The 19802-nt window shown below is 38.3% G+C and overlaps 1 protein-coding gene across 5 annotated transcripts in view; it reads right to left on the bottom strand.

Moving 5' to 3' along the window:
- The window catches only part of PLXNA1 (plexin A1), a 434540-nt gene that overhangs the window by 170166 nt on the left and 244572 nt on the right, over window positions 1-19802 (bottom strand). For all 5 annotated transcript variants that reach the window (XM_081965343.1, XM_081965340.1, XM_081965344.1 and 2 more), the window contains exons 5-8: window positions 19298-19398; window positions 12078-12201; window positions 11774-11927; window positions 10001-10100 (exon numbers count right to left, since the gene is read on the bottom strand). In XM_081965343.1, coding sequence (XP_081821469.1) covers window positions 10001-10100; window positions 11774-11927; window positions 12078-12201; window positions 19298-19398 — 479 coding nt within the window. The remainder of the gene's footprint in view (window positions 1-10000; window positions 10101-11773; window positions 11928-12077; window positions 12202-19297; window positions 19399-19802) is intronic.

The raw sequence follows: 19802 nt of genomic DNA, 5'->3' as shown, positions 1-19802 counted from the left end.
ATTTCAGCAAGGGCTTTGATGTCGTAGTTCATGTCAGTCAGAATGTAAAATATATTAAGGTCAATAAAGTGTCTTATTCTTCTGAAGAACCAGGTTCACAAAGACAAGGATGCACGTTGTCCCCACATTTTTTTAACTTGTACTGTAAATATATATTTTTATGGATGGTAGGGCTGGAAGAAATGACAAGCTGAGATTAAAGATATAGAGCCCCATCAGCAGTGCTATGCCCACCACCAGCGCCTCTGCCGCCTCCATGGCCCGCTCGCTGCCCAACCTCGCCTGCTGGCCCCACAGCCAAGTGCTTCCCTTTCACAGGGACAGCCCCAGCCCCCCTCATTTTACCAACCTCAGAAGGATGGAAGGCTGATCTTGAGCCGGTCAGGATCAAACTGCTGGCTGTGGGCAAAGTTATCCTGCAATACTGCATTCTAACCACTGTGCCACCACAGCTCAACTTTTCCAATCCACTGGAGGAATCACTACTAGAGCTTTCTCCAGAAATGACTATTCCATTATCTGCTGAAATATTTTCAGGAAAGAAGAGTCCACCATCTTCTAAGGACATCTGTTCCATTACTGAACAGGTTTAATATTATTGTATAATATATGTTACTTTTATTGTATCTTGTCTTCTAAAGTGATAATGAACAAGTCTATGCCATCTTCTCTACCACAGCTTGTCCATAACTATCATATCATCCCATGATCTATTGTTCAGGTTTATGTTCAGTACTTCCAATCATTCCTCTTAGGTATTCCCATCCAGGTCGTTACAAAAAAAAAACCCGGCATATGTTGAAATAGGAATAGATGTTTTTGAAAACCAGAAAAGAAAGTAATTGGCCATAGTCAAAAAAATATGTGTATATATGTAATAATTGTCTTTCAGTCCTTATTTTCTAACACTTTCTTCTTTACCAAATTAAAATACAAAAAACTAAGAGAATTAAAACAGATTAAGACAAGGACTGAAAATCCCCAGGGGAGCCCAAACAGTTGCTCAACAGTTTATTACTTGAGCAACAAACAGTACATGAAATATCTATTCAATCTAATAAGGTAATATTTTTCTTCAAAAATATTTCAAAAATATTAATTCGAAGTAAAGTTAAGGCTTCCCCTGTCCAGTTGTTTCTGGCTCTAGGGGGCAATATTCTTCTCCATTTCTTAGATGAGGGTGCCAGCATCTCCACAGAATCCACATTTCCATGGGGATGTGGCGAGCATGACTATATGCCGAGGTGCACTGATTGTTTTTATCTTCCCACTGAAGTGGTACCTATTTATCTACTCGCATTTTGCATGATTCGGTAATTTTAAACTGCAGAAATGTATCAAAAAGAAAAATACGTGAAAACAAGTAGGACAGTTTGCTCCAATGGTTGCATAGTCAACTTGCTGTCCTTTAACCTACAATGTTAATACATTATAGATAATTTGGATTTATTTAACAAAACAATATATTGTTCCTCAAAGTTAGAAATACTAAACCATGCTTAAAATTGAAGTCCTGTTTCTCGTCCTACATGCTTATTTTTAAAAAAATCCAACACAGTTTACCACAAACTTCATATATTTAGCACTGTCTAGTCCTGACACACATGTTTTGGGGTACTCTGCTAAAAACAATATTTGAGTAGGAAATGGACAACCTGTAATGAGAGGTATAATATCTAATATCTAGTACCCTCTACTATTTCATCATGTTGATCTGGATGGACTACAAAGAAAAGATTCAAAGCTTAATCCCAGGAAATATTTTATGCAGAGGCCCATGAAATTGTGTTGCCCAGAAGAGGCAAAAGTTGGTAACTCTGCTTTTCTCTCCACTACCAAACCAAACTGGGATGCCTGTTGAATCTGGTATCAGTGTAGGTATCAAAGACAGTTTTGGCAACAATAAGAGATAGATATTTTCAGGAGGGGAAGACAAGGTTAAGCCTACTCCTCATACTGCTATCTTCTGCTGTGTTGGCAATGGTATTTATAATGGTCAAAAGTTGGATCTGAAGAATATGCTAATCTAGGCAAAAGTGAGACTGGGTTACTTGTGCTAGGATTGAGGCATTCATGTGACCAGATTCAAAGTTTGGGAGGTTTGTTGTAACTGACGAGTTGTTAAGCAAACAATTCAAAGCGGAGAACTACCTGTAACACTTTGATGTTGGTCAATAAGCTCATCTGCCTTTAATCTATGCTAATTAAAAACTAATACAAATCAGGAATAAAGTGCAAAAAAGGAAAAAAGAAAGAAACATATGTGTGAAGACATTATCTCCCCCACCATAGCAACAAATATAAACAATTTGATAACATCATCTTCCTTTAAAATACAACAAATGATCTCATCTCTTATTTATATACATATCTTTAAAGCCTCATCATTCAGTCCTGGACAGTAAAAGTCCATTGAGGTTTACTACAAATAACATATATACTTTAACCTTAATCAAATAAACCAACTTTCTATTTCTTCTTTTTATGTTTAACAATCTTAATCTTTTAAAATTTCTTATCTTTACTTTTAATAATCATGGTCCTTAATCCCCTCAAATGAAATCCTGGACCTCTGGAACTTGATTTGTTCTCATTTTGTCTTTGTCCCTTCTAATGACATTCTTCACAAACTTTTTTGTATATCCAACATAAGAACATTATCCAGGACACTCTTGGTTTGGTAAAACATCAGCTGGTTTCATTTATATATCATTGTAACATCTCTTTACACATCATACCCATAGCCCATTATTTTTAAGTCCAGTCAAATCAGATTCAATCCTATCTGGAAAATATGGTTTCTTTTCCGTATCAGTTTCCAAACAAAATCTATTTATATCTATATCATATATCTATCTATCTCTATATCTATCTATCTATCTATCTATCTATCTATCTATCTATCTATCTATCTATCTCTATATCAATATCTCTGTCTGTCTCTGTCTGTCTGTCTGCCTGCCTGCCTATCTATATCTATATCTATACCTATATCTATACCTATATCTATCTATTTATATCTACCTATCTAGATATAGATAATAATAATATATACAGACATTTTTAAAATTCACAGGAAGTGTGAGTTCTACTTCAGCCTTAGGCATAAAAACCTGCTGGGTGTCTTTGGGCTAGTCATTGTCTCCGAGGCCAATGTACCTCACATGGTTGTTATGAAAATAACAAGAGGAAGAAGCATTAAGTACTGACTTGATTTATTTATAAAAATAAAAGCAGGATTTAAAAAACTCTAAAAACATTGTTAGTAAGTCAAACTCACATGCTTTTTCCCTTTGATTGTAATTTTTTAATTCCTTCCGGTTCCTCTAATATCCAACCTTCAAAATCCCATCTCTTCCTCTGCCTCCTCCTGTTCTCTCTCTCTCTCTCTCTCTCTCTCTCTCTCTCTCTCTCTCTCTCTCTCTCCCCTCTCTCTCTCTCTCTCTCTCTCTCTCTCTCTCTCTCTCTCTCTCTCCCCTCTCTCTCTCTCTCACACACACACACAATTCAAACCAACAGCATTTTCCCACAATGCTTTAAACTACTAGGAAACCTGTCAGAGATTACCACACATTTCCTTGTGAAGAGCAGCTGTCTGGAGAGTTCATGGGCAACGCCAGTCCTCTCCTTGTCTAGAGAGGAATTGCAAAGAGTTGACTTTGCACTCCAATTCTTCATTCTGCCACAGTCGTTGACTGTGTAGTTTCTCAGGGAAACTATCATCAGTTTACCATTTCTTTCCCAGAAATATTAATTCTTAGTATCCTGACAATTCTTCTCATTTAAACCATAAAACTAGGTGAAATTAAGCCAATCCTATTGAGCATTACATACTCTGATAGTTACATTCCAAGATAAATACAGCTGAGTCTTTTCTGTGTTTCTATGAGTCCTTCACATCACATACTATCTGCATTTTTAAACTGGAATATTAAAGACTAAATAATTCAGACAAAGAAAGCAGATGTTCTACAACTGAGCTACAGCCCTTACCCACCGAGGGTTGCCTGCTAAATAGCAGCTTTTGTAGAACAATATAATCTGTCATCAAATGGCAACAGTTGCCAGGAAAAAAATCACATCCGAGTCCACATACTCAATTCTTGTGGACACATTGTACGTCTTCACACATAATCTTCCAAACACAAGCCAGGGTTTGATTTGTGAAATCTTAATAGCCCCTTTGTATCTTCTGAAATCTATTTCTAAATCTGACAAAACAGCATTTTCCTAACTATTCTGCTTCCTAAAACCAAATACCACTAACACTCCAACTTATTCTTCTAGTTAGATAAAACTCTCATTTTGGAAATCTATCAAAGTCAGAATTTAGGAATTTTTCCAGAACTTTTAGGGTTTCCTTTGTTTCCAACGGTGTTGTGGAAAATGAACAAGCAGGTCTACATTTTGCAAATGTTAGGGTGAAAGAAAGCAAGAGTGTTTTATACATTATGATCCCAAATCTATTTTTCCCCCAGTCCAGCATATTTGTCTTGCAAATATTCTGAGATTTTGGAGATCATTATGAAGTTCTTCAGCTGATATCAACTATCTGTGCCATCTTTACTGAAGCAGCTCCAATTTGTCCAATTTACTGAGAAAGACCCCCTTTAATAATTTGAAAATTTCATCCATCTGCAGGTATTTTTTGATAGAAGTAACACACATTCCTATTTTTTCTTTTGCTCCTGATTTTCTAATTAGTGATCATTCTTCCTTCAAAAAGCTGTTCTTTCTGCCTACAGGTAGCCATAATCTTCTTTATTAATTGCATTTTAATTCCATATATGTCTCTTCTATTTTTTTTTAAAAGGGCCTTGACTAGTGTCCAACTGTTTGAATTCTATGTTTGTATTACAATGCTTCCTCAGAAAGGTACCACCAATTTCCCCAAAATGTGGCTAATACACACATAGTTCAAGAAACAAAGGCTTTCTATAAACACTGCTTAGCATGATGTACAATATAGTCTTCGTGGTCATTCAGTTTCTGCCTAGCTGAACCTCCATGGACCTCCAGACTTACATGAAGTCTGCTCTTCAGTCCATCAAGCTTGTACACAACATATTGTCATGCTCCTTGACAAGCATCTTGATATATTAGGATTGGGTTAAAAATGGTCCCACAGGCAAAACGTTCCGTTACAAGTAAATAAATGACAGAATGAATACAAAAGTAGTGTTTTTCAAGTCACAGGTGTTTTATTAAAGCTACCTTCTATAAATTAAAAACCACAAATAATCATCTTGCGGCAACCTGCCTAGAACAGGTCCATTAAGTGCCTAATACACCATCTGTAAAGTGATCATGTCTAAACATATCCAAGAAAAATGTAAGTATCAGAAAAAGACCAATATTGGTACTCTCGATTGTATCGCAAAACATACAACTGTAAGAGATGTCCACTCCCCTTTATTTATTATCACATATCATTTTATGTGACATTACTTCATTGTACTGCTCAGCTATTCACTTTGCTAGAGAATGCACAGTACTGTAAGAGATATAAAAGTGTTTCTTAGTACTAGTACTTAGTACTTAGTTTCTTAGTGTTGAGAATACATAAAAGAAAACATCTGCTGCCTTAGTACATTTGAAACTGCCCAGAGATATTCAGATGGCCACACATGTTGGAAAAAACCAGGCTGGACCAAGAGTAGTTTGATCAAATTAACTACATAACTTTTAATGTCCATCCTGAATGTTACATATATAAATGACATTTGTACTTACTAGATTTTTCAAATCTCGCCTTTATTACCGTCCTTTATAAGTAACACAAGGCAGTCAACATACATAATATTATTTTCTACAATTTCCCCCCACAATACCAAACCTGTAAACTGAGTTGGACTGACCAGCCCAAAGCCACGTCATGCCGAAGGAAGGATTAGAATTCACAATCTTTTAGTTTCTAGGCCTGGACCTTCGGTAATACACTAAACTGATTCTCATGTGTGTGTGTTTGTATGTATGTATCAGTGGTGGGTTGCAGGCAGTACGCCTGGTATGGGCATGCCGGAGCCTGCCCAGAGCACCGCGTACCATTCTGGTACGGTGTTCCGGAGGGCCCACCCACCTGCCCGAGCTCCTTACCTGTCCTTTAAAGCCTTTGGCGCTTCCATGCATGGCATGTACAGTGCCTCTGCGACGCTTCACCGAGCAGCTGGAGTGTCGCGGAGGCTTGCGGAGGCATTGCTGGAAGGTACGACACACACATGTGCTGCGCATGTGTGCGCACGCACTGCATGCATTCATGTGGAGGATGCCAGGGCCGTTGCAACTGTACCGGTTGCAACGGGAACCGGAACCCACCACTGGTATGTATGTATGTATGTATGTATGTATGTATGTATGTATGTATGTATACAAACAGCGATGTTCACTAAAAGCATGTTTTCAGTGTGTGTATATATGTGCATGCACACACACATACCCCATACTGACAAATTAGAAACCAAAATTGCTTAGAATTTGATTTACTATGTTACTTTTATAAATAAGAGAGCTTGCATTCTTTGCCATAGAAAGCAAACCAATGCATGCTTCAAGTTTACAACCTACTGAATAATATGGTTCAGAGGCAGATTCAATGAAGGAGAAAGAAAGAGCGTGTTGTTTTCAAAAAATATTTCAACCATACCAGTTTTCATTTTAAAAACTGTTTTAAAACTTAGAAAAACATAGTCTACACAAATCCTGTATCAAGAAGCAAGCTAAATTATGTAAGGTTGAACAGAGATTCAATTGCCATACTAACTGATTGCAAGTTAATGTACAATGACAAACATTTATTTATGTATTTGTTTTTTAGAGAACTTATTTGATTGGACTTCCTTCTTTATGATGAACCCCAGAGTCAGATGATAGCAAAGGAATAAGGAAATAAAAAAAAAGTCTTATTGTAAACAACCAGTGCCATCAATAGTTCTAAAGTGATTTTATAAATATTAATACAAACCATAATTTGCTTTTTAAAATAATTCATCTAAAATTGAAATTCAATCTGATCATAAATCAGCAACTGTGGCTGTTTACTGCAGAGGATTTTTGGCTCTTTTTTTACTTTTTGCATATATTAAGATTTAAGAACAGCATCCTTATTGTGCCTTTCTTGAACAAAACATACCCTTTATTATCTCGTTGATAAAGCCACTTTTGTTTGGGTTCATACATGTGTAAAACTGGGCACCCCATCTATCAATGAAATATCTTTAGACTTATAAAATCAAAGAGAAACCAAATCCACATCCTTTTCTCCAAAAGGGATCATGATGAAAAAGAAAGTCCAGCTCAGAAATCTGTCTCCTTCCCTGCCTATACAATCCACCCCCTCACTGGCAACTATTGAGAAGCCAAAATATGTTCTCTAAGGCTGCATTTCTCAACCTTGTGAGCCTTTAAGATGTGTGGACTTCAACTCTCAGAATTCCCCAACCAACATGGTGGTACTGATTTCCAAGTTGCAGTCTTGGCATCACCACTCTGTCAGGAAAAGCTACAATGGAGTTTCCTATGTGCATATCTTACACTCTGCTGCCCAGATCAGAGTTTTAACTCTTCTATTCTGCTGTCCAATTTTATATCCTAGAGCAAGGGTGTCAAACTTAAGGCCCACAGGCCACAGCTGGCCCATGTGGTGCTTAGATGGGCACTATCTAATAAAATGAAATTCAATGGTGAAAAGAGTAAGGTTCGACATTTAGGCAACAAAAATGGAATGCACAGGTACAGTATAGATGATACCTTGCTCAGTAGTAGTAACTGTGAGAGGGATCTTGGAGTCCTAGTGGACAACCATTTAAATATGAGCCAGCAGTGTGCAGCAGCTGCCAAAAAAGCCAACACAGTTCTAGGCTGCATAAATAGAGGGATAGAATCAAGATCACGTGAAGTGTTAATACCACTTTATAATGCCTTGGTAAGGCCACACTTGGAATACTGCATTCAGTTTTGGTCACCATGATGTAAAAAAGATGTGGAGACTCTAGAAAGAGTGCAGAGAAGAGCAACAAAGTTGATTAGGGGACTGGAGACTAAAACATATGAAGAACGGTTGCAGGAACTGGGTATGTTTAGCTTAAGAGAAAGAAGGACTATGGGAGACATGATAGCAGTGTTCCAATATCTCAGGGGTTGCCACAAAGAAGAGGGAGTCAAACTATTTTCCAAGGCACCTGAGGGTAGAAAAAGAAGCAATGGGTGGAAACTAATCAAGGAGAGAAGCAACTTAGAACTCAGGAGAAATTTCCTGACAGTTAGAACAATTAATCAGTGGAACAGCTTGCCTCCAGAAATTATGAATGCCCCAACACTGGAAGTCTTTAAGAAGATGTTGGATAGCCATCTGTCTGAAATGGTATAGGGTTTCCTGCCTAGGCAGGGGGTTGGACTAGAAGACTTCCAAGGTCCCTTCCAACTCTACTATTGTATTGTATTGTATTGTAGATCTGGCCCATGGGGCCACCCTAGAAACAGTGAAGGACCAGCCCGTGGTGCCTCTGCCAGTGAAAACAGAGCTCGGGAGGATTGTGCAGTGTTGTGGCCCAGCAGGCGCCGTTGCCGCTGCCACCAGACTCCGAGAGTGAGGGTCCCTATGAGTTGGCTCCAGAGGAGGTGGGGGACCCTGGACAGGGTTCCGATGCTGAGCAGGGATCAGAGAGTCTGGTCGGCCACCAGGAGGCGCCTGAGGCATGGAGCAGCGGTGAGAGCCAGAGGAGGGGGGCTCCCGATGCCATGCCTTGGAGCAGCGGGGAGGAGTCACGAGACAGTGAGTCAGAATTGAGCAGGGAGTTCCTGGACTCGTTACCGCCATGCCCATAGACGCAAGGAGCGTGGGCGTAATTATCGGCGATAAGAGCTCTCAGCTGCTGATCAAGAGGCTCCTCTCCAGGTTATAAAAAGGGTTGACTGTGCATACACCCTTTGCAGCAGTCAACAGATGACTTATGCCAGAAGTTCTAGTCTGGAATTCTAGCAAGCTGGATAGCTGCTTTCGTGTTTTGTGTTCGTGCTGCACCCTTTGCAGCAGTCAACAGATGACTTATGCCAGAAGTTCTAGTCTGGAATTCTAGCAAGCTGGATAGCTGCTTTCGTGTTTTGTTTTTGTGAGTTTTGTCTTGGTGGTTTACTGCCACGGAACCTTCTGTTTGTTTGTGCAATAAACCTTGTTCCCTTGTACTGTTCAGGAGTGTGTTCTGTGTGGGCAAAGGAGGAAGAGGGGTCAGAACAGTGCACAGCCATCCAAGTCTCCATTTTTGGCCATTACAGCCTCCTGCAGCCTCTGCCAGCAAAAATGGAGCTCGGGAGCCCGATTGCTTCAGCCACCACAGGCACTCCCGACACAAGTGATGTCAACCTGGCCATGCTCACCATGGCCACTTCCACCCCAGTCCCCACTCCCCCAGGTAAAATAACACCCTGATGTGGCCCACAATGAAATCAAGGTTGACACCCCTGCCCTAGAGCACTCTCTTGGATGCCAGAATTTTCACTGAAAACAAGTGCAGGCATGTTCAAAGATGCACAAAAGTTCAAATAATACTGCCAATCATCTATCTGCATCCACACCGAAAGCGCTATTCTTCCAAGAATTAAGGCATCTTTTCCCCATTAAGTAAGCTTTTCAATTTATGTTCTAAGTCTATTTAATACCGGTAAGAGTTTTGTGAACCAAATTTCACACGATCACTCACAGAATATAAATACCAACCATCCTAAGGAAATGTATATAACTTATCTCTATAGAATCAACATATGATTATAATTAAATCATTTGTTATGAAAGTACATACATGCAGCTTTGGTTGCCTAGTTTTTGGGCCAAATCATATTTTATCAGCCAAGCAATGGTATAATTTTTCTTAAAATAAATATGTCAACTCTGGAAACAGTGTCTGACTTTTCCCTCATTTGATTGCTTTTACTATACACTATTCATAGTGTTCTTTCAGAGCGAGTCAAAAAACATTCAGAATGACATGTATTTTAGGATACTTACGATTGGTGAACACTACAGTTGTAAAATACAAAATCCACAGATGCAAACTTCTTCCCTGTCTCTTTTGACTTAAGATAAAGCTTTACCACTCGCTTATCACCTAGAAAGAGAACAAAGCAAGGATAGAGAATCAGAAAAAAACAAACTTGTGATTGGCACAGACATCTGTAAAAATAAAGAATTTTAATTTGACCGGATTGGAATAAATAGTTCTGACTGAATTGAGAAATAGTCTCAGTGAATAACCAAGGACATGAGAAAACATTAATCATGGAGGAAGATGATCCATCCAAATCACTTTTCTTCTTTCTAGATAGATTTAATGGTTTAGAGAGAAAGTAATCTTGCTTAGTCCAAAAGTAAAAAAAAAAAAAAAGCTGAGGTGAAAGACTCTGATAATAGATCTTTAACTGCCTACTGCAGAATTTATATTTGGCATTCTCCACCTTAAATACCTCTCTAGATCTAATCTGGAAACTTTCTGAAGATGCAATTGGCAAAAGTGTCTGATTGAACTTTTTAAAAATGGGGAACCAAAAGATTTGCAGCAAATACACCTCAATGACAAATTAGCCTCAGCAAATCCTTGGCTTGGTCTCAAGCTACTCTATTCAAATTACCCTATTCAATGACAAACTGACTTTTCCAGGCCCTCAATTAATATGCATCTCAAGTATTGCTCTTTTTTCTCTATTTACATGTTGCCTCCCCCTCAAGCAAATATGTTATATCTTAAGGGATTTTGATTTCTCTGTAACAAAAACAATCCACGTATCTGAGGTCAGAATATATTATAGCAGTGATGGTGAACCTTTGGCACCGAGTGCCAAAACTGGAACACACATGCATGTGTGTGCACATGCCAGAGTGCTGGAAACCCAAACACCAGCTGGCTGCCACACTCATGCCTGTGTTTTGGCCATTTGGGGGGTGTTTTCAGGCCATTTTTTAGACGTTTTCAGGCATTCTTGGGGCATTTCCAGGTTGATTTTCAGCTGAAAAATAGCCTCAAAATGGCCCAAAAAATGCCCCAGAAAATGCCCCAAAATAGCCTGAAAGACAGCCTGAAAATGGCCCCAAAACAGCCCCAAAATGCCCCAGAAAATGCCCCCAAAACAGCATGAAGAGGGTCTGAAAATTGCCCAAAAATGGCCTGGGTTTTTTGGCCATTTTTGGAGCTGTTTTCTGACACTACAGCACCCTTGAAAACCAACTGGTATTCACGGGTGCGCATGTGCACACCAGAAACCAAAAGAGCAGCTGGCGATGGCACATGTGCCCACAGAGAGGGCTCTGTGTGCCACCTCTGGCGCGCATGCCATACGCTCGCTGTCACAGGATTATACCATCTGAGCAGAAGACTAAATTATCTGCCTTCCATACAGGGACAGAAACAACAACGCATTTTTTAGACAGTGCTTATTATTACCTTTCCCAACCTTGCTTATTATTACTTATTATTACTTTTCCAAACCTTGGCAGCTTGAAGTTGTGCGGACTTCATCTCCCAGAATTCCCCAGCCAGCACTGGGAAGTTCAACTAGGTGTTGAAGTATATACATCTTCACATTGCCAAAATTGAACAATTCTGAACCCCGAGAGAAGGATTTTGTAATGGAATAAAAATATTACAAGATTTATAGAATCGTAACAATAAACTACATATACAGCTTTTGTATGACTTCAATATTTTTTTGAAAAATTCAGTTCCCTAAATCCACTCGGTTTGTTCTATATTTAACTGCTGCAGGATGATGAGAGATATTAACACACCTTGTCCTCTGGTAATAGGTATCACATCTTTTGTAGATGGAGAACTACAGTAGATTCTGCCATCTTCAATGCGGCTTTCAGATTCAGTGAAATCTTCAAAGGAACAATTCACACCAGCCAGGAGATCAGGAACATTCCAGGCTTGTAAAACCAGCTGACAGTAAAAAAAAAAAAAAAAATCAGTGATCTGTTTTTTTTTTAAGGGCTCTATAACAAAACCTGCATACGTCACCATCTTAAAGAAATATGCTGACATAGTATTTAAATTCCACAGTTATATGGAATTCAAAGTTAAATGACCCACCGGGACTTCCGACATGGTGACTGATATATTCTTAGGTTGAACGGTAAGTTGAACACACTGGTGCAGATCTGAGGCAAAACGCTGGTATTCTTCCGCTCGATCACAACGCTCCTTCCGAGAACAGCTGTGAAAAAGCAAAAAAACAATGTCTATAAGACTGTGGCAATACAATAGTAGAGTTGGAAGGGACCTTGGAGGTCTTCTAGTCTAAACTGAAAGACAAAAAAAGTAAGTATAAAAAGTGGAAGGAGGGGGACATAACTAAGGCAGAATATCAGCAAATAGCCCGAGCCTGTAAAGATGAAGTGAGGAAAGCTAAGGCTCACAATGAAGAAAGGCTTGCCACAAAAGTAAAAATTAACAAAAAAAGCTTCTTCCAACATGTTAAAAACAAGAAAAAAGTTAAGGAAACAATTGGTCCATTGCTAGGAGAAAGTGGCAAGAAGGTGACAAGCAACAGGGAGAAAGCAGAACTATTTAACTCATGTTTTGCATCTGTCTTTACACAAAGGGATAAAACAGTCCAACCTATCAAAAGCAGCACCACAAAATTAGGAACACAAATTGAAATAGGGAAGAAAATGGTAAGTGACCACCTGTCTACCCTAGATGAGTTCAAATCACCAGGACCGGATGGATTACACCCCAGAGTTCTGAAGGAACTAGCAGACGAGATCTCAGAACCACTGAATTATATCTTTCAGAGATCCTGGAACACCGGGGAACTACCAGAGGACTGGAAAAGAGCTGATGTGGTTCCCATCTTCAAAAAAGGGAAAAAATTAGATCCAGGAAACTACAGACCTATCAGCCTAACCTCAATACCAGGAAAGATTCTGGAAAAAATAATCAAGCAACGAATTTGCGAACACCTAGAAGCAAACAAAGTAATAGCCAAAAGCCAACATGGATTTGTCAAAAACAGATCATGCCAGACTAATCTTATTGCATTCTTTGATAATGTGACAAAATTAGTGGACCAGAGGAATGCCGTTGATATAGTTTACTTGGACTTCAGTAAGGCTTTTGATAAGGTAGATCATAACCTACTACTAGATAAAGTAGAAGAATGTGGGTTAGACAGCATCACCACCAGATGGATTGGTAACTGGCTGACCAACCGCACTCAACGTGTAGTTCTCAATGGAACTGCATCTACATGGAGGGAAGTATGCAGTGGAGTACCCCAAGGCTCTGTTTTAGGCCCAGTACTCTTCAACATCTTCATCAATGATTTGGATGAGGGAATAAATGGGGAACTCATCAAATTTGCAGATGACACCAAGCTGGCAGGAATAGCCAACACTCCAGAAGATAGGCTTAAGATACAGAAGGATCTTGACAAACTTGAACATTGGGCACTATCTAATAAAATGAAATTCAATGGTGAAAAGAGTAAGGTTCTACATTTAGGCAACAAAAACGGAATGCACAGGTACAGTATAGGTGATACCTTACTCAGTAGTAGTAACTGTGAAAGGGATCTTGGAGTCCTAGTGGACAACCATTTAAATATGAGCCAGCAGTGTGCAGCAGCTGCCAAAAAAGCCAACACAGTTCTAGGCTGCATCAACAGAGGGATAGAATCAAGATCACGTGAAGTGTTAATACCACTTTATAATGCCTTGGTAAGGCCACACTTGGAATACTGCATTCAGTTCTGGTCGCCACGATGTTAAAAAGATGTGGAGACTCTAGAAAGAGTGCAGAGAAGAGCAACAAAGATGATTAGGGGACTGGAGACTAAAACATATGAAGAACGGTTGCAGGAACTGGGTATGTTTAGCTTAAGAGAAAGAAGGACTAGGGGAGACATGATAGCATTGTTCCAATATCTCAGAGGTTGCCACAAAGAAGAGGGAGTCAAACTATTCTCCAAAGCACCTGAGGGTAGAACAAGAAGCAATGGGTGGAAACTAATCAAGGAGAGAAGCAACTTAGAACTGAGGAGAAATTTCCTGACAGTGAGAACAATTAATCAGTGGAACAGCTTGCCTCCAGAAGTTGTGAATGCCCCAACACTGGAAGTCTTTAAGAAGATGTTGGATAGCTATTTGTCTGAAACGGTATAGGGTTTCCTGCCTAGGCAGGGGGTTGGACTAGAAGACCTCCAAGGTCCCTTCCAACTCTACTATTGTATTGTATTGTATTGTATTGTATAGTCCAACTAGAAGGAAACCCTATACCGTTTCAGACAGATGGCTATCCAACATCTAGCAATCTTTAGCTACAACTAATAATGTTCTCATTATGTTGCTATATTGATGATTAATGACATGCAAAGATCGATTTTATGTTCATCTGCTAGTTCGTTTTAGTTTTATTTGAATTCTAGTCCACCTTTCATAACTGCTTTGTCAGTTAACAATTGAAATAGAATAAAAGTGGCACAAATAAGCGAGAAAGCCCTTAATGCTACTCCTGTACAGAGAAAGCCTTTAATGCTACAAATAAATAAGAGAGACCATAAACATTATCAAATGAAAACATGCTTCACAATACATACTGAAACTTCACATTCAAATAATCGCAAAAATATTTCTTTGGTAATTCAATTTATTTTTTGCATATTATATTTTGCTCCTGAACCCACATCCATGTTTATAAGAAAACTAACACCTAGGTCAGGATGGTATTCAATGTCTCAGAGAATCTCGCTGAAAAAAAAATAAAGATGGGCTTTATGCATCATTTAAAATTAATCTGAATGAGAAAGGAGTAAAGGAAACATTTTACAAACATAGGTATATCTTCTCAGAGAAAGCTTTAATGATAGTACAAAAGTTTTCTCCTAGAAGGTTATTAAAATTTATGCTTTTACCACAATAAAATCTGAATTTTGAAAACAAGCCTTATTCTTCTGTTTTGGTTTGCTTGCTAAATTACATTTCAATGTTTCTTTATGAAAATTAGTCCTTTAAACAAAGAAACCCACCCTAGATGTTATTACTCCTTAAAGTTAAATCTCTATCTTTATGATGGGATCTTAATTTCATTTGCAATTGTGCATGGGTTATTAACAATGTAACACAATAATCTAACAAATACTTATCATGCTGAACAGCTTCTTAATATTCAGTGTTTGCATAAATGCTTGCAAGTGTGCAGTGAGTTTCACATGCTTTTGCACTTGATCTTTACAAAACCACTACACAAATCACAGAATAGGTAAGAATCCAATATGATGATTATGCAAGAAATGCTTTAGAACTGTATTAGCTAATCAGACATTTTTTTAAAAAAAAAGGAAAGACAATCCATTCCACTAGCAAAACATATTTATCTAAAAGCTAAGAGAATATTCCTAAAGTTACAAAATGTCCTGTAATTTGAACTAGTTGATCTTGATACTATAAACATTGTTAATCTCTGTAACTGTTCTTCAAATATACAAAGATGAATACCACGATACCCTGAATCAAGTCTTTGCAGAATAAGCATATGCAATGCTTACAATCTTTCAACGTATTTGTCACCATCCTCCAGACATATCCTAGCTCATTAACATTCTTCTTAAAATATGACAGTCAAAACTGCTTTTTTCACTATGCAAGGAGGAGTCAACAGCAAGAGTAATTTGCCGGTTAAGTTCTTACCTAGCAGGTAAGAATAAGAAATGAGTAACATTGAGACTCGTTCCTGTTCTGTGACTTTTCATGTAGTGGTTTTTGTAAAGGTCAGCAACTTCATGGCAGAGTCAATATTCAAGCTGGGAATTTGGGGATTCAGTTCTCAATATCTGTATAACACTGATGATGCAACTTTATACCTGGGCATTTATATGTCTGAATTAGATCCTTTTTAAAATTTCTGTCCTTTAATATCCTACCCGAATGAATTCCAAGCTCTTCCCATCTTGTGTATTGTGGTTTTAATGGAGTTGGAGTCCTGCTTCAATTTCCTTTGAACCTAAGAGTTCATCACACTCATCTATGCTCTCGATTAAGCAACTCCAAGCAATTTCAAATAAGCAGCTGCAAATATTCCATCTATTTCATCAAAGGCAGCCCTCCCCCGCAGCACTGTTCTAGCCAGGTATTCTGCCTCCATTAATAAGTTTAAATGGGTTTCTTTAACTTCTCCTCTCTGCATTTGTGATAACATTTTTTCATTATAGAAAGCATTTAATTAGGCAGAGGGCAATACAGTATCAACAGATACACATGCACCTTTCAAGGTCTTGGTAGTCTCAATGATTTGTCTTCCCTAGCAAGTGCCAGCATGACACTGCACAATGGAGTTTCTGAGCCCCTACAACATTCCACCTATATCCTTGGGGTGCTTCAGGGAAAGAGATGTCTTTGAATTTTAATTAAAATGCTCCACATGGCTAAACAGTCAGGACTCTGTAGCTTATAACAACTTTTCCCCCTCAAGCCCAAAGAAAATCACCCCCTTAATGTCTTTCCATTTTTGTTTTGCCCCTTCTCTTTTACACTTTCATTAGTAACCCTATATGAGAGGCCCAGTTCCTGAGTTAAAGACGCTGAATTGTAAGTTAGTTTTGATCCGTAGCAGCAAATGCACATGAGCTTCAAAGGAAACCAGACTAATGAGTTATAAAAGATAATGTTGTCTTCATACTATTCCTCTGCAGCTAAAACAGGGCTAGAACTGATTCCCAAGAACATTTCCCTGTTGCCAAATGTTCTTGGATTGGCATCTCAGCGCTGCCCCAGTTCAAGCCAATTTCAAAAGTTAAGAATCTCCACTTTCCCAATGTGACAAACAAGAAGCATTGGGGTACCTGCATTTGATGCATCAATCGACATAACTGGAAACGTTTGATAGCTACAAGTACTGACATTTCATGCTGAGCAATCAAACTGCATTCATAAAAGTATTAAGAAAGTTTCTTTAAACTGTAGATAAAATATAAGATAAACTAAGTAGTAGATAAACTAAGATAAAATATTTTCAAGCAAAAGGAACTAAATATGCTATGTTAATGCCATTACTCACCCACCCACCCATTTTCCATTAATCCAAGTAATTCAATATCTAAACTCATTATATATGAATAGGTGTGTGTGTGTGTGTGTGTGTGTGTGTGTGTGTGTGTATCACTATTCAGATGCTGCACACACTCTCTAAATACATTAATCATGGACAACGGGTCTCAGGGCAGCAAACTATTTTGGGGAAAGCGTAGTCTGGGTCAATCTATGGTGGAATGAGGGTGACTCCTGCTATGTTTCAAGATAGGATGTAGAAAATTTAGTCCTCAGCCACCCACACATCAGACATACAGAAGCTGCCGATGCAGTAGACAACTGGCAACTCGGAGCTGGCTGCCATCAATCAGCTTTACAGGATAAAGCATTTACCACAGAGGCAAGAGGAGACTAAGTATACATACCAGACATTGAGGTTTACTTCTCTCAGCTTGAAATAAACAGGTGAAGCCTAACAGCAATTCTTTGCTCTATACCCCCAGTGTGCTGTTTCCACATTCATGCAAATTAGCAGGATAAGGGATTCTTGACAACTACAATGGACCGATTTTTTTAATCCCTACAAAAATTTGCTGAGGTATCCTGCCATAGGAGATTCAAGGTTGAATCTGCATGACAAGCCGACTCACTCAAGCAAAACAAGTAATTTCCCCAACATTACAAAAAGAAATGATAATGTCATCCTTATCCTTATCATAGTTATAACATTTTTATGAGTATGCACAGCACTTCAATCTTATTATTGCAATCTTATAATAACTCCATAAACTCAGTATTATATAGTCATGAAGGGGGGGGCAGTGCTACACTAAAAAATAGAATTTCCTTTAACTGAGTTCCATTAAACAGAAAAACACTACAACTTCCTTTTACTTTTTTTTACAGAAGTTAACCAGGTGCCACCAAAAGCCCACAAACAGATCTAGAAATGAGTTCCTTCTCTGGCTCTTTCATCATCACTTCACATTCAATAGCCTCTGTTTTTTGAATAATTAGATCTCATAGCCACATTGTGACTAAGGCACTCCAAGCTCACCTTTTGTCAAGGCCTCCTGTCATTTTTCAATTCTATGCCTTTTACCATTCCTCCCCCCCTTTTTTTTCTTTCTATCTGTCCTTCTTACCCTAGCATGCATTGCTTTAATGAGTTGTTTCCTTTTTTCTTTTTAATAAAGTTTTATTAAATAAACATTAAAGCATTGGACACAGAGCGACCATTCTGGATTTGTCATTTCCATACATCTTTTAACATAACAACAAATACAGTTCCTACTTATCGTACATAGCTACTTTGATCTTATAAACATATCCCTTGACCTCCTTTGTATATTTGTCTAGGTATTATCCAGTATCAATTCTGCAATCCTCAGTATATTCTGTTCTGACTCCTTTTCCTCATTTACAACTACTGATACATTTTGTTCCAAATTTCATATTCTGTCTCATATTTATTTTTAATTTCTAGTGTCAGTCTGTCCATTTCTGCACAGGCCAATTTTTTTTACTACTTTATGAATTATTTTCTGATTTAACTTAACTAATATGGCCATCTTTTGTTACTTTCCCTTGTTTAATGCTTTGAAAGGTTCTTCTTATGTATGTCATTCTATCATATGCTCTATGATAGGAACTATGATAGGTGTTACAGAACGTAACATTAATACATTTTTAATTGATGAAATTTAACAATTACAACAATTATATTAGTGATCTTATAGTAAAAATGCACATCCTAGTGATTAAAATAAATTAAACAAAAGGAACAACTAGCATCTATATAGCATCAGCAAAAAACTGTTTTAATCTCTAAACTTAAAATTACATGACGATACTTTGGGCTCTCTGAAGTTAATTGTTTTCTTGCAAGATGTTTTATTACCCAACTAGGTAACTTCAGCATTACTAGGACTGTGCAAAATCGATGATGTTACCTAATTGGGTAATGAAACATCTGCAATGAAACAACCAATGAAAAGATCCCTCAGGTCAATCCTGAGCTATAAATATTCTCTTCTAATGTTAACATTCAATCTAGACCATATAGAACCATATTCCTCTTTTACATGGCCTTGTTACTAAATTGAAGATTAATTGTACTATTATAACAGGTTTATAAGCATTCACAGAATGCTTATAATGCTTATGTCAGAGGTAAGGCTTCCACAATGGGACAAAGTTTTTATATATAAACAAAGGAGTGTGGAGAATAAGGAGACACCATCAAACCAAACCAAACCAAAACAAAAGACAATTCAGCATACTTACATGTTATGTAGGACACACCAACCACAATGAGGATCTCTAGAACCCAGGCACAATGCACATGTTGTATATTGCTCACAGCTTTCCACTGGCACACGAGTCACCTGGGGGACAAGCACTAGTGTTAAATAAAGTCTAACTTCAGAGACTTTCAAGCTGCAGTTCTTATTCACGTGAAATTCCCAGCGCTTCCCCTTTTTCCCCATTTACCATCAGACAACTGAAAATGGTTCACTCTTTTACAGCACCCTACTCCTCGGTTACAAGGGAAGAAAAAGTGAAAAATCCAGAAGTGGGAGCTAAAATAAGAGAAGTGCATCCCACTCTGTCATGGCACCAGCGCTATGGAATGAAATTCTTCCTGAGATCCATGTAGCTCCCACCCATTCTGCAAAACCTTAACAACCTGGCTGTTCTCTACACCTTGAGTTAGGGTGGATAGTGTCCTGTTGCATTTGGGGAGGGGGGGGAGTGCTGTTACTAGGACTTGCCATAAGTTCTTGTTCTT

This window comes from Natrix helvetica (genome assembly GCF_964273705.1).
Source record: "Natrix helvetica genome assembly, chromosome: 1".
In the NCBI taxonomy this organism is placed as follows: domain Eukaryota; kingdom Metazoa; phylum Chordata; class Lepidosauria; order Squamata; family Natricidae; genus Natrix; species Natrix helvetica.
The sequence above is the reverse complement of the archived record's forward strand: the minus strand, read 5'-3'. Positions and strand labels throughout refer to the sequence as shown.